General features: G+C 36.8%; 1 protein-coding gene across 1 annotated transcript; it reads left to right on the top strand.

Annotated features, from left to right (window-relative positions):
• Positions 1 to 921: 921 nt before the first annotated feature.
• Positions 922 to 7,287, top strand: LOC108715026 (osteomodulin). The gene is made up of 3 exons (XM_018259879.2): positions 922 to 1,109; positions 3,380 to 4,329; positions 6,850 to 7,287. The coding sequence occupies exons 2-3, from the start codon at positions 3,402 to 3,404 to the stop codon at positions 7,149 to 7,151; spliced, it is 1,230 nt and encodes a 409-aa protein (XP_018115368.1). The 5' UTR covers positions 922 to 1,109; positions 3,380 to 3,401; the 3' UTR covers positions 7,152 to 7,287.
• Positions 7,288 to 15,676: the final 8,389 nt, after the last annotated feature.

Genomic DNA, 15,676 nt, shown 5'->3' on the forward strand with positions numbered 1-15,676 from the left:
TATCTATTAGCTGAGTTGTATATATCCAAGTCGATTTTTTTTGTGGTAGATCCATGCCGCACACAGAATTCAATGCCACAAAAACCAAAATATTTCTTCAGAGCACTAGGCATTGTAACATTTAGTAGCAAACATGGCTAGGATAAAATGTGTTACTTTGCCTCTTGTTCACTTGTATAACATATCTCCTTCACAGGCAGATAATTGGATGAAATATGCATATTAAAATGCTTTCAAAGGCCTTCCCAACCTTCTAGAGGTTTAATAAATCAGATTATGTTAGTTTACTGTAGATGAGTTCTGCCCAGCTGGAGACCTACTAGACGTTTTTGTAGCCCCCAGTCTACTGAAGAGACATCATTGCTTACAATTTGCTACAAGAACGAGTAGCTAAATGTGACTTTAATAAAGAAATACTCACTATATGCAAACAGTTGGACATAACTGGTCTAGAATAAAATTGCTACATCATATGACAAATGAAGGGTTACTTATAAAAACTCCAATCAGCAGTACTGTAGCAACTTCATATTGCCTGCACTGAAATAAAGTATGCATGCAGAATAAGGGATTTTAATCTAAATTAAAAAAATACTTGGCCAGATTCAATTTGATGATTAAAAACATCTCCTAAATGAATTACAAATCCTATTACTTTTGCATGATACGAGTTTTTTCTCGTTGACTTGAGCCTTGTCCATTATCTGCCGAGGTTGCTGTCGCTTAAAAAATGTTTTTTAATAGTTTGCATCAAATGAAAAATACAGTCAAAGAAATCTAAGAAATCTAAGTATGTTATAGTCATCTTTCTCTGTTACCATTTTTTTTAACTGAAGGAATTTTATGCCACACCTCAAACCAAAAATAAGAAGGGACACAGATTAGGCCAACTATTCTTTGCCAAAATCTCAAGGTTTATACTCAAGGCTTAGCTCAATGAAATGCACATAAGTTTATGTCAAGACTACTTGCAGTGATTTTTAGCAACCTGTCCTAAAACAGGTTGAATTTGTTTGAAATCTGTTATTTGACATTCAGTCAAGTCAGTATTTTAACCAAGAAGACCTGTCGCCGCCTTCATTAAGAGAAAAAACAGGCACCGTCACCAGGTATGAAATATTTCTAAAAAGTTACGAAGCAGCTTGAGTTTCTCTCTCCTTATAAGTAAAAGAAGTCGTTATTAATGCAAGAGTCTGTGGTTAAATCCCATGAATGCATCAGTTAGTAGAAAGTGTGTTTGCATGCCAAGTGTCACAGCTGGGTTTTACTAGGTCTCAAACAAACTGAAAAGTTTTGTGTGTAGCCAAAATGTGCAATAGTTTGACATGTTTAACAGGGCTATTGTTTGGTTTTCATTAATTAGAAAATTCCAACAAATACGTGCATATAATTAATCTTGAGTAGCAGGAAAATCTTCTATGAAAATCACTAAATCGTGTTTTTTTTTTCATAAACCCACATGAAATGCAGAATCAGTTTATTAATCAGTGCTTACCAGGCAGGACTAAATGCCTGGAATAAATTGAATTACAGGTATGGAACCTGCTGTTCAGAATGAGTAATCATTTACCTTGAAGACCCTAATACTACAGATGTATCAAAATGTGTGATTAGAGTTTATCACAACAAAATTCAACAATTTTCCATTCATTCCTAAAGGATTTTTAGAAGATTTATCAAAATGTGTGATTAGAGTTTATCACAACAAAATTCAACAATTTTCCATTCATTCCTAAGGGATTTTTAGAAGTAAGGGATTCTCTAATCCCTAATCACACATTTTGTACTAAAAATGTAAACAAAAAATGCTAAAAATCCCATAGGAATGAATGGAAAATGGTAAACTCTACATGTTGATTCATTTGCCCCTTAAGTCTACTTAAAATTAAAATCACTTAAACATGAATTAAAGTCAATAGGACTGTTTTGCCTGCAATAAGGGTTGGTAATATCTTAGTTTGGATCAATTACAAGGTACTATTTTATTACTACGGAGAAAAGGGAAATTATATAAAAAAAATGAATTATGTAATTAGAATGAAGTCTGTGGGAGAGGGCATTTCCCTAATTCGGAGCTTTCTGGATAACGTTTTTTTGCATAAAAAATCCCATACAGGTACTACAGTTAAAGGACTGAAACGATCACCCAATTACGCTACAATAACTTTTTTAACAACTGCTTGTAAAACATATTTAATAGTCTCCAGTACCAATGCTGAGTTATTTTGAGTACATTGCTAAATGATATACAGTATATGTCAGTGAGTGTGGGTCTGCATCTATGACAATGGCCATTCAGAAGACTTCTTTATAATACTTGGGGGCAGATTTATCAAGGGACGAATTTTGAAGTGGAACATACTCGAATTTCGAAGTGGAATATATATATATATTGAAATTCTTTGACTTCGAATATCGAAGTCAAAGGATTTTTTACCGAATTTGTTAATCCTACGATCGAAGTAAAATCGTTCGATCTAAATCTAAACGTTTCGAAAGATTTTAGCGATCGATCGAACGATTTTAACTCGAGTTTAAAAAACTTTGAAAAATGCTCTAGAAGGTCCCCATAGGCTAACATAGCACTACGGCAAGGTTTAATTTGGCGAAGTATTGAAGTCAATGTTTTTTTAAAGAGACAGTACTTTGATTATCGAATGGTCAAATATTCGAGCGATTTTACTTCGAAACGAAGTCAAAGTAGTAGTAGCCTATTTGATGGTCGAAGTACCCAAAAATTTACTTCGAAATGCAAACTTTTTGAACTTCAAAAATTCACTCGAATCCACTTCGACCCTTGATAAATCTGCCCCTTGATATCAACAAGCTAAACTTTGTGCATCTAAAGCTTCACTATATACCTGAATCAAACTATAGACAGGAAGGAATTTGAAAATAAGAAATTCAGTTATACATTTATATTTATTTATTTGTTTAAACAAAGGTGTATCTTATCAAATGTAAAATATATTGGGCTGTTTTGGAATATGCAAATTCAAAAGTAACAGAGCTAGACTTACTTGCATTTTTTTTAAAAAAAATACATACAAGTATGAGATACATTATCTGGAAACCAATTATCCAGAAAGCTCCAAATTAGAAGCCAGAAGTGAGGAATACTCACTGGTATAACCCCAGGCTGGTGCAGTTTTCTGCTGATAGGAGCACCGGCCCGGGGTTTCAGATATGTAAATATACTGTAATCACTTGGGGGTGCCTAAAATTACTTTTAGAAGACAATGTATAATGATCCAAATTACAGAAAGATCTTGACCTGGACACCCCAGGTAGCAAGCATTGTGAATAATAGATACTACACCTTGATTTGCAAATTATCTACAATGATACACTTATAAAACAGCTTATTCTTCCATTGCAGGTTTTGAAAACATTAAAAAAGAATGGATATTCTTATCAAATTATCAGTTATAGCCTTACTATGTGGAACAAGAGGACTTTGCCAGTATGAGGGCTATGACTATGATACAAGCTATGGTTCAGAACCTAATGACCCATATCATCCACCATTTCAGTTTCCACAAAGTCTAGACTATAGTGACCAAGCAATAATTTACACAAATGACTGTGCTAGAGAATGCTTCTGTCCACCTGGCCTAATTATGTACTGTGACAATCGAAAGCTCAAGAGTATTCCCCAAATTCCTTCCCGTATACAACAGCTTTACCTCCAGTTCAATGACATCGAAGCTGTGACCATGAAGTCTTTCATAAATGCTACGTCTTTGAAGGCAATTAATCTCAGCCATAACAAACTTAAATCAAACAAAGTTGAAGGTGGTGCGTTTGCAAAGCTTCGAAAACTTGAGCAAATCTTTATGCATCACAATGATTTAGTGGAGATTCCGTCTGATCTTCCCAGTTCTGTAGAGAGACTGTCCTTTGCTTTCAACAAGATTGTCAGAATAAATGATCGAGATCTGCAGGGACTAGTAAAGTTAACCATGCTGGATCTGTGCAATAACCACATTGATAATGTTAAATCAAAGACTTTGAACAAACTTGCAAGACTTATGCAACTAAACATGTGCAACAATAAATTACATTCCATGCCCGCAAGTCTACCACTATCTCTCATGTATTTATCAATTGAGAACAATTCAATCTCCGACATCCCTGAAGATTATTTTACAAAGCTTCCAAATCTACTAGCAATTCGTATGTCGCACAACAACCTGGAGGACATCCCTACAAAAGTGTTTAACCTTCCTAATCTTGTGGAATTAAACCTGGGTCATAACAAGCTACAACAAGCTTTCTTCATCCCAAGATCACTTCAGCACTTGTACATTCAGGACAACGAGTTGGAAAGTAATACAATTTTATACATACTAAAATGGGTCAAATTATGGTGGGGATGGTTTTATTTCCAAACTGTGAGAAATGTGCAAGGATCTCTTGCGGAGGCTAGAGTGAATTTTAGAATAATTTACTAATGTAACGAAAAAGTTATACTCTGAAGCATAATGAATGATTGTGTCTACTAAAACTGAGGAAATGGAGACCCTTCTTTTTTAAATAAGATAGCTTTCTAAAATAGCTATAGGTTGAGGTCTGACAAGGTCAGAGAATACAATGGTTACAAGAAATTAATTAGATAAAGAAACCCCACCAATGGCGCCCACCAAGGCGATAAAGCGTCTAAGCGAAACGCGCGACGGCGTTCTCTAGATTTTAATGAATTTTGGCATCTTTGATTCTAATCGATTTTTTTAACCCTATCCAATTGAGCAACAGCTTTGGGGTTTGGGCCATCACGGGTGTGGGGTGAAGCGCTGCTGGGTGCAATCCTACTTTTCTTTACAATCTCCGACTCTTCCTTCCCTTCTAAGGGGCCGAGGGTTTGTGGCTTTTTAGGGATATCTAGCCTCTTCCAATTATAAGGGCAAGTTAAATAACAAGGCCACAGTCCCGGTCCTGCCTTATCTTTGTGTTGTCCCAGGTTCTAGAAACAATGCAGGCAGCTAGTTTACGGGACAACTCCACCATCTTATTTTTCTAATTTCTATTAACTATTTTATGGATTTTAACCACAGCAATATTTAACCCACTTGTTAATTTTTAACCCACTCACAATCATGGTCATTTTATATACTGTACTCCTTTCTAGATAACTAATGAATTATCAAGTCTATTCACTTTAATTTATTGCACAGCACCATATCTGATAATCAATTATAAGTAAGCTGTGTAGCAACATTTGACTTATCACAGCCTGGGTAGAAAATGTAATTAATTGATATACACCTAATTATTTGTTTTTTGAATGAATTAGTGGCGTTTATTTTTTAATAACTGTATGAATTAAGTCTCGCATAATTTATTGAATCAGCCTGCTCAGGATTAATTTATAATTCTATGTTGTTTAAAACAATTAATTGATTAGAATATAATTGCACTTGCACTTTAGTGCTTTCTTGCACAGCACCTTAATTATTTACATATTTATATAGGTACGTTTTAGCATCAATTTTCTTAAAATCCAATTAATTTTATACTTGATATACTATCTTTGTCTAATTAATTTCTTGTAAGGAATGATTGTGTCTATGGAGACTCTCATGCAACCAGGTCATGATATACAGTATCTAGTGGAATAACACCAACTGAATACGTTCAATGAATCCCTTGTGATTGGATGTCTGTGGCTTTGCTACTCTTAAGGGTTTAAATGGCCATTCAATGGTGGTGAAACTCAGAAAATCCAGTTGCTTTAGACTTAAATCTAGATAGATGCTAGATACTGTATAAGGAACCATTCTTCTTCTTCATATCGTCTTCCTCTACCAACCACTTTGTGCTTTCTCTAGCTTCATTCTATTTGTTATATAAATCTGGAAAATGAATAAAGAGAAGCTAGTCTGTTATAGCATCCCTAAACAGGGCAGAGTGCAATCTGCTGTACCCAAGGCTATGCTTGGACATAAAATCTTGTACCGGTATGGGATCTGTTATCCAGAATGCTTGGGACGGATAACAGATCTTTCCGTAATTTGAATCTTCACACCTTAAGTCTAATAGAAGATCATGTAAATATTTAATAAACCCAATTGGCTAGTTCTACTTCCAATAAGGATTAATTATATCTTAGCTGGGATTAATTACAAGGTACTGTTTTATTATTAAAGAGAAAAAGGAAATAATTTTTAAAAATGTTGATTATTTGGATAAAATGGAGTCTATGGGAGATGGTCTTTCCGTAATTTGGAACTTTCTGGATAACAGGTCCAGATAACAGATCCCATACCTGCAATTTGCACCAGACAAATGCATTATGTGCTCCTAGATATCACAAGGCTGACCCAGTGACCACATTAGTGCCAATAATGTAAAGAAATAAAATAAAATGCAAAGAATAAATTAAATAAAGACAAAACCTATAATGCAAATTTCCAATACAAGCCATTACACACCAGAGTAATAATTAGAAAACAACGACTGACAGACAAAATGTTGGATAATAAAGTAAGCAATTCTAAGCAGGTAATCTATTTAGTAGAAGTGCAGATTTGACCACAGTGGTCAAATTTGCACCTGAGCAGTAACCCATAGTGACCAGTGATCTAGATGCAGTCATTTTTTAAGGCTTTTAGGAGTGAATACAATGGCTAAATTAAGCTGAAACATAAATAAAGAGGCAAAATCGACAGTTGGTGGTTTCTATCTGTAGAATTTACAGCTGTGCTTACTGCCAGGTATCCAGCAAGCAGTGATTCATCCACAACAAATGACCGCAGAACTCTTTAATGAAAATGAATACTTCAATTAATGAACAAAACTGTTATGACATTTCTGTTTACTATAATTACAGTTTTGTGCTTTTTTTTGCAGGTTTAAATATGACAATAATGTGTCCAAAAATTGATCACTTCAACACAAATCGCCTAACATACATCCGCGTGGATCAAAACAAGTTAAAGGCTCCACTGAGCACTTTTGCTTACCTTTGTTTCCCTAACATGCAACGCATTTATTATGGTGAACAGAAACACGCTGAAGGTGAAACTCCAAAGGTACAGGAGCCTATGCTTACTCATCCCCTAGTGTCAGAAGAAGATGACAGAGAAGGCATTCCTGAATATCGCCATCAAGAATATGGAGTAGATTATAACGTAAATGATTATTCATACTAATTATCTAGATAATAAACGCTCCAGTAAAACTGTCTAAATAACATTTGAGCAAGTTAATTAGGGAAGGATTAAGGAGGTTATTTATCAAATTCCGAATTTATCTCATTATTTTCTAAAATATACTCCACCAAATCCGCATGGGTTGTTTCCCCTAATTTATTAATTCATTTTCCCAAAAAATTCCAGTTTGGAAAAAAACTAAAAAAAAACGTCAAAATTGCATAAAAATTTGAATCGTACAATTTCCTTGGATTATCCACTACAAAATCTGATCTTTTTGGATTTTTGCCTAAAAACCATGAAATCTTCGGATTATTGCACTAAACTCATCGCAGATCAGGATATCTTTGGGACTTCTCCCATCTGAAATGCCGGATTTTCGGATTCAGACTTTTTCTATTCTCGGGTAATAATAAATCCCAAAAAATTCAGGTTTCTTTTTCACAAAAAATATCGGATTTTATAGTCAAATAAACTCGGATGTTTCAAGTTTTTGGCATTTGGACTTTAATAAATAACCCCCCTAGTTGTCACTAGGACTATCTAAAATTTATGTGAAAACAATTGCTAAATATGCTACACTATGAATTAGGAGTTCAGCAGAAAACCTTTTTAAAGAGGACCTGTTACCCTAACAATAATGAAAAATCATTCTATATCATATTAATGGTGCAAAACAAACGTTATTTATATTATATACATTATTTAAATCTTATTTCCTTCAGTCTAGTAACTCACAATCACAGCAAGCAGGCAGGCACCATTTTGAGGGCACTGTTATTAATATAAGCTTTGCATCATCCCAAAATCTTTTGTGACAGAATGGGGGACCTAGTGCCTATGCCCATACTATGCAATTATAAATGGTACGGTAGGAGGGCGGATGAGAGGAGCACAACCTCAGGCATAGAGGCAAGGCAGGCAATAAATGATTAACAGCTCAGATTTTGAAATACATTTCTAACAGGTATTGATGTTTTAATTAAAAAAAAAAACAATTTGAATTTCATTTTCAATTTGCAAAGGAATTTTATTATAAAGCTTTTTATATGTGGGTGACAGGTCTCCTTTAATTAATAGAAAGAATAGCTGGTATATCGATAAAAAGAAAGAATTTTACTCTTTGCTGTTGCTGATCTTAAGACTGCTACAAAAATTATATTTGTGCAAACACATACATCATATTATCAAACCATATCAATAACTGTTACTGGTCTAATAAAGGAAGGTCTCTCGTTATTGGTTGCTTTGAGAAAAAGTATTGTTTAAACTGTATTTAACACTTTATACAATGTCTAATAAACTGTAGCAGAAATGTACAGACTGACAGCATTATTTTTAATACATTACCTGCTTATATTAAAATTACATGAATTTCACTGCTATGTAACATGATACAGGCCATTAGCTGCAACCTATGCATATCTTTTAATTAAGGAGGCACCGAATCCAGGATCCGGTTAGGGATTTAGCCAGGACTCAACCTTTATCAGCACAATTCGGATTTGGCTGAATCCTTGTGCCTTGTTGAACCTGAATCCTAATTTGCATATGTAAATTAGGGGCCGGTAGGGAAATCACGTACAGAAAGTCTACACATCTGTATGTACAAGCAATGATTGTATGCGTAAAAAATCAATAAAAAAATAATTAATTAAAAAACCCTGTGGTGTAAGGGATAGTGTAAAATAGTGTACTTTTAGGGGCAAGAAGTTGCCAATTTTTATGTTGGAATGGAGGAATCTATCTCTTGGTAATCATGAAGAACCTCACACTAGCACTGTATTTACTCAACATATTTTCCCTGATAAGCTCATACAATCCTTTAATGCATGCGTGCATATGTTTTGCCTATGGCAAGGTGATGACGCAATTAATTTAGTCTATTTTTCAGACTGCAAGTGGAAGACAGCAGACATTTGTTGTTGGCAGGAGAATAATTTAAACCGACAATAGTTTAATAAAACCTCCAGGAATATGACTGTTTGGAGGTGGTTGCAGCTTGGGTAGGTATGTGACTAGGTATATCTTATATAAGCAGGGCCGCTCCTGCCATGAGGTGAGAACCTTGCCTCGGGCGACAGAGAGTTGCCAGTTGCGGCAAAAAGCCACCTCCTGTAACCTTAAGAGTTGAATTTTTAAGTGATACTGACACAAAAAATTATTATTGAAAATATTAATGTACATCAAAAGTTACCTATAGCTCATGTTGATCGATTTTGACTGATAGGGCTGCTTTTGTAAGTAATTGTTACTTGAAGTTCCTAAACCCGACTGTCTTGCCAACCCGACTGTCTCTTCTTAACCTGGCAGTTAGAATTTCTAATGTTAACTGGCTACTGAAGTATAATAGCAGCCCCCTCATAGAGGAACATGGGGGATCAGATTATGTTAAAGAATCTGCAAATACTTCTTACCTCAGGTGGCAGTAGCCCCAGAATCGTCCCTGACTATAAGTAATTCTAAAGCAACTGAACTTAATGAGTACTCATTGAAGACATTTCACTACTCATCCGAGCAGCTTCTTCAATTGACTGATATGGGAAGTCCCTGGATTATAAACTCTTCCACTAATCCAATCACAATAGCACATTGTTTTTTCAGAGAGGTGAAAATCGAAACTCACGGAGGTGTGAATGCTGTGCAATTACAATGATAGGATTACCAAAGTATCATGCAACTCCTAGAAACAGGCGTTACTTGTAATTTGTAAGAGTTGCATAAATGAATGTGTGAAGTGTTCTGAAACCACCAGGGTACAGGTGTTAGAACAGCATTGTAAGTAGGTATTTTATTACAGTTGTCCAGAGCCATAGGGCTACTTATCTTGGATCTCAGTGGATCTAGATTTTGGTGCTGAAGACAGGGTAACAGTGTGAATATGCTCTTGTAGTACGTGCACTGTTCATATGTGAGCATACTGTACTTATACTGGTAAAAATAAATAAATTCAATTCTGAAGAACTGAATTGAAAAGCTCACACAAACAATAACCAAAAATCAAGTATGTTCCCCCACATACTTGATGCACATGTGCTAGTGTCCTACGGGATATGTGCTCAGATTTGCCCAGAAGAGTAGGGGTGGCATTTGTTCTGCTGCCGCCCCCTCCCCACGGTACTCACATTTTCAGCGCCGGAGGGGGTTGTGGGGGTCCAAGTCGCTAGTGTAGAGAGCGCAAATGCGCTCTCTGCACTAGAAGAGCCAAATTCCTGGGTTTAAAAAAACGTAAATTTGGCTCTTAGTTACCAAGAGCAGCATTTTTGGCAACCAGGGGGGCGCTGCCGTCTGAGGTGATTTTCTCAACTCGCTTCATTGGCGGAGCGCCCCTGAGCAGAAGAGTGATCAGTAAGGGCCAGGGCACACAGAACAGTCTGTATTTTTGGCTGAGAGAAATGGATCCACTCCAGGCCGATAATGCTTTGGTATTTTCAGCCAACCTCTACTCCACATGCCTCTGCTTTTCAGTGAAGATCAAATGAGCTAGGGAAGGGAGCAGATCATGCCTGCAAAAAAACGCAAGCTGAGAGCAGCAGAACCAACACTCCATGTTCCCTTAGCCTTAGTAAGTTGGACTAGCAATTAACAATGTTTTCATGCTCTCTGTAGCTGCATTAGATCCGGCTTTTACTGTTTCCCGGGCACTGATGAAATTGTATGCAATTCTTATTGGCCAGAATTCATTCAAATTAGTTAATTCTGCAGTGGAGTAGTCTAATTTCTCTATCACAGACAAAGATTCAAAAATGTAAATTTTCATGAGAACCCAGAGAAAACATGAAAAGAACACGGACATTACATTTAGATAGTGCCCTGGTCATTATACACCCCACAAGCTACTGTTAATAACTCCATATGGCATTATATAATAAAGCACAACAAATAAAACTAATTTTACTGATTTATTAAAGAACAGCTTAAACTACTTCTGAGCTTTTCTCTCTTTGTTTCCTTATGTCAGCGCACAGGGCTTCTATATGCCTTTTCAAGTACATTGAACCTCTAACCTCTTCAAGGCTAATTTAAAGGTGAACTAAAGCAGGCAGAAGTAGGCTTAGATATGTTGTACATTATGTTTTGGGCTTCAGTACCAGCCCAAGGCAACTGATCTGTCTTAGAAACAATGTAAACAATAGCGTTATAACAACTTTCCCTTTTCTGTTACTACTTTTTCTAGTTTTTACTGTTTCTTAACATTTGCAGGCAACTAAACAGAAATATTTGAAGGGGCTTATCAAGCTTTGTTTGTGCAAGTTTTACTCTGTCCTTAAATGTGTGGTTCACCTTTAAGGTAATTTTTAATATGTTATAGAATGACCAATTCTAAGCAACTTTTCAATTGGTTTACATTACTTATTTTTTATAGTTTTATAGTTATTTTCCTTTTTCATCAGACTCTTTGCAGCTATCACTGACCCCCTTCTAAAAAGCAAATGCTCTGTAAGGCTACAGAGGTATTGTTATTGCTACTTGGTATTCATCATCTTTCTATTTAGCCCCTCTCCTCAGGGCCAGAACTAGAAGAGGCACCAGCCTAGGGCACAAAGATGTGGGGGTGCTCGGCAAGTTCCTACTCCCTCTTCCCCTCTAGCACTCCCCCCTCCATCACTCACTCCCCTCCCTCCGTCACTCCCTTCTCTGCCCTTCCCCTTCATTACTGTGCTTAGTCTTCTGGCAATTGCGCACTCGCACATGTACACAGTTGCGCGCTTGTGTGCACATGGAAAGGGGTATTCAACCGGGTGCCTAGGGCGCCCTGTCGCCACGGCCCAGCCCTGCCTCTCCTATTCATATTCCAGTCTCTTATTTAAATCAATGCATGGCTGCTAGGGGAATTTGCACTGTAGCAAACAGATTGCTAAAAATGCAAATTGAAGAGCTGTCGAATAAAAAGCTAAATAACTCAAAAACCTTAAATAATAAAAAATTAAAACCAATTGCAAATTGTCTCAGAATATCACTCTCTACATCATAATAAAAGTTATCTCAAAGGTGAACCACCCCTTTAAAACACAGTCACTTAGTCCTCGCTGTTTTAATTAAGCCAAACATTTTTCCTGGATGAAAGTTTAAAATACAGGAAATGTAAGAGCTCAGCTTTTTCTGTAAAGCTATGAATTACATGTTTTATAAAGTAAAACCCTTGTTTTAAATTGTTTGTCAGCACATTTGAAATGGGAAACATCTGCGAGTCAGATGTCTAAAGACTTGTCAGTCTGGACACATTGCAGTCTATAAAAATAAATTAAAAAACGTGTATGTTCAAGTATGCAGTTAAAGGGCATGTAAAGTCTAAAATAGAATAAGGCTAGAAATGCTGTATTTTGTATACTAAATATAAACATGAACTTACTGCACCACAAGCCTAATCAAACAAATAATTTATGCTTTCAAAGTTGGCAACAGGGGGGCACCATCTTGTAACTTTGTTAAACATCTTTGCAAGACTAAGACTGTGCACATGCTCAGTGTGGTCTGGGCTGCTTAGGGATCGTCATAAACAAAGCTGCTTGAGTTCTGCATGGCTGGGAAGTAAGACGGGGCTCCCCCTGCTGTTCATAAGTATGATTGTTTCCCTGCTCAGCAGTTAGGGACCATCTGACAATTCCTATCCACAGCAGTAAATGAAGGGAGAATTTCACTGCATACAGTCAGGTTTCTTATAAAAACGGTACACATTTTTTTTATTGAAGTATATTGGAGATAGGTTTCTTTTTCATTAAAGAAAGTATACATGGGATTTTACTTTTTTGCCTATTCATGCCCTTTAAAAAGGAGTAATGTCTATTTACCAAACTGGTAACAAAGTACTTAAACTGGCCTGTTCAACATTACTTACTGTTTTGACACTCCAACAGGCTTAACTCCTGCAGTCACGGACAGTTTTATATGTCAGATACTTCAATAAAAGAACCACTAAGTTACAGTCCAGTGGAACTGACAGATCCAGTTTCCTCTTACTATAGAGTTACTATAGAGTTAATTTGTGAAAAGTTAATTGCATTCATTATTATTGTGCATGGTATCAAATACTTTTCATCATGCCCTATAGTAAAACTGGTATGCCTAGTATATGCCACTTCTAGTGTCCTAGGGAATGGGCAGTATTTGTTGTATATGTGGACCTAAGACTAACTGCATAGCAAAGGCATGAGGGCAATCCCTGTCTTCTTTGGTGTGACATATTGCCTGCTTTTACAAAGATGATAATTCAAATTATTTCCTACTGCAGTAGAGTTTCTCTACTACAAACAAAACACATTGCAGTCAATTTCATCAGGACCCTCAGGAAACATGGAGAAAAGATACAAACTCCTAGCATATAGTGCTCTCCCTATTCAGACTATATCCACAAACCACTGCAAGGCAGCAATGTAAGCCACGGACATCACATTCTATATACTGTATTTTAGTATCCCTATGGAGATCTACAGAAATCCAGTGGCATAGCAGAGGCATTCCATGGAGAGAATGCCTGACCCCTTCAGCAATGTACCTTACAATGAAGACCTGTGGTCAGTTTGAAGCTCTTGCTGGAAGCAGATGGTACCCTGCAATCAGCATTTGATAATTTTCCAGCAAAGATTCCCACTAGAGAATATGATCCTGACACAGTACTAAAGCTGTATATACTACATTTCCTGGTATCTTTTTAATACTGGGTGTTTTTCTCAGCAAAATGAGAACATGCCAAAACTGAACTGAAAGAATACACATTGACTAGATCTTATAGGGCCCATCAGATAACCTGACATCCAAGGTATTTGGAGGAAATAATAAAGTGATTGTGGGAATTGCTCTTAGCTTGGTCCCAGTCCAACTCGTGCAACCCAGTCCAACCCCATACAGCAATCCAAAGTCATTTTACTTTGAATTCTATCTCCCCTAATTCCTCTAGCTGAACATATACTGTACGTTTCTCATTTAATTCCACTGTTCTAAACCTTTTGCGTGGCCTTTGCTTCCAACTCAGTCTGAAAAGGCCAAGGCAGCAGCAGCAGCTAATATCACCTTTTATATGGCTAGCTTTACACAATGCTACCTAAAATCCCGTCACACTACACCCTGTATAGCTCCACCATCTTCCCTTATTTTGCATGAAAAACACACCTTAATAACCTTGTTGAAGATAAATAGCATGGCAGTAAAGTTAAGGTGGCCATACACTATAAGATCCGCTCGTTTGGCAATGTCACCAAACGCGCGGATCTTAACCCTATATGCCCACTAACGGCTGGGCGATATTGGATGAATCCAAACGTTCCGACGAACCCAGAGCTTCCGACAAATGGGCTCCGAAGGGTCGCAGGACCGCATCAACTAGCCGATGAGGTCCTGAATCGTCTGTGTATGGTCACCTTTACTAAGTGGTTTTCATTACTGCCATAGAGAGAGCCGGTGGTCCGCTCGTTACTATCGGACACCATAACCATAAACCTGCTTAACTGGTTCCCAATGAAATTGGGAAGAAAAAGGGAGGGTCACCTCGTACACCCTGGCCGTCCGAATCTAGTGTAACATGGTGCTCGATGAAGGAGGTATTGGCAGCCTCCACAACTTCTACTTCTTCTTCTACTTCTACTTCTACTTCTCCTTCTCCTCTTCTACTTCTTCTTCTACTTCTACTTATCCTAATGAAATTGACCATATAGTGTTTATGTTTTGGGGATTTTAAGAGAAATTAGCCCCACTAAGGTAAGGATTTCATTATGTCAATTGACTTCATGTATAAGACTTTAAATCTTTATCTTAACCACCATGGATTTGTAGATTCTGCACAAGTTTCAGCATTCAACTATTTTAACTAGAATGGGGTGGCACAGTGAAATTCTGTAGAGCTTTGATAATACGTGATGTGATTTGTAGCATCTGAGGCAATACCCAAGCCTGGAAATAGTAATAAGGGACAACTGTGCTGCTACATCATAGTAATTCATAATAACCTGGCACACTTCACAGAGCTTCTCACTAGAAGATTAACATGGTGCTGGGCATGAAAGCTCCACTGGATTAAATATTCAGTAGAGATGGTACAGTCCATTCCAAACATTGCATTTCAACCAGTAAGCATTACAATAAGAAGGGGGAATAACCCTTATTTATACAGTGCATGTCTTGCTGACTTTTCTGGTTCTTATATTTTCAGATCACTCACAATTTGTAATGATCAATACCCCAAAGCAATGCACACTGCCAGTTATATCATCAGGATTTGAACTGATGCCTCATTATGTACCATGAAAAATATTTCCCTTTCCAACAACATGATTATGGAATGTATACAGTAGTCTGATATGTTCAGTATACTGACAAAAAAAGGGTAGGTGTCTCCTTCATACTACTCAGCAATTAGTTGTTGTGCTAGCTATTTATTAACGGGGATAATAAAGGGGAACTAAAGTCTAAAATAGAATAATGCTAGAAATGCTGTATTTTGCTGAACTTACTGCACCAGAAGCCTCATAAAATGAATGATTAATGCTTTCAAAGTTGGCCACAGGGGGCTGTTATCTTGTAACTATGTT

The sequence above is a fragment of the Xenopus laevis genome, chromosome 4S (genome assembly GCF_017654675.1).
Source record: "Xenopus laevis strain J_2021 chromosome 4S, Xenopus_laevis_v10.1, whole genome shotgun sequence".
Lineage (NCBI taxonomy): Eukaryota > Metazoa > Chordata > Amphibia > Anura > Pipidae > Xenopus > Xenopus laevis.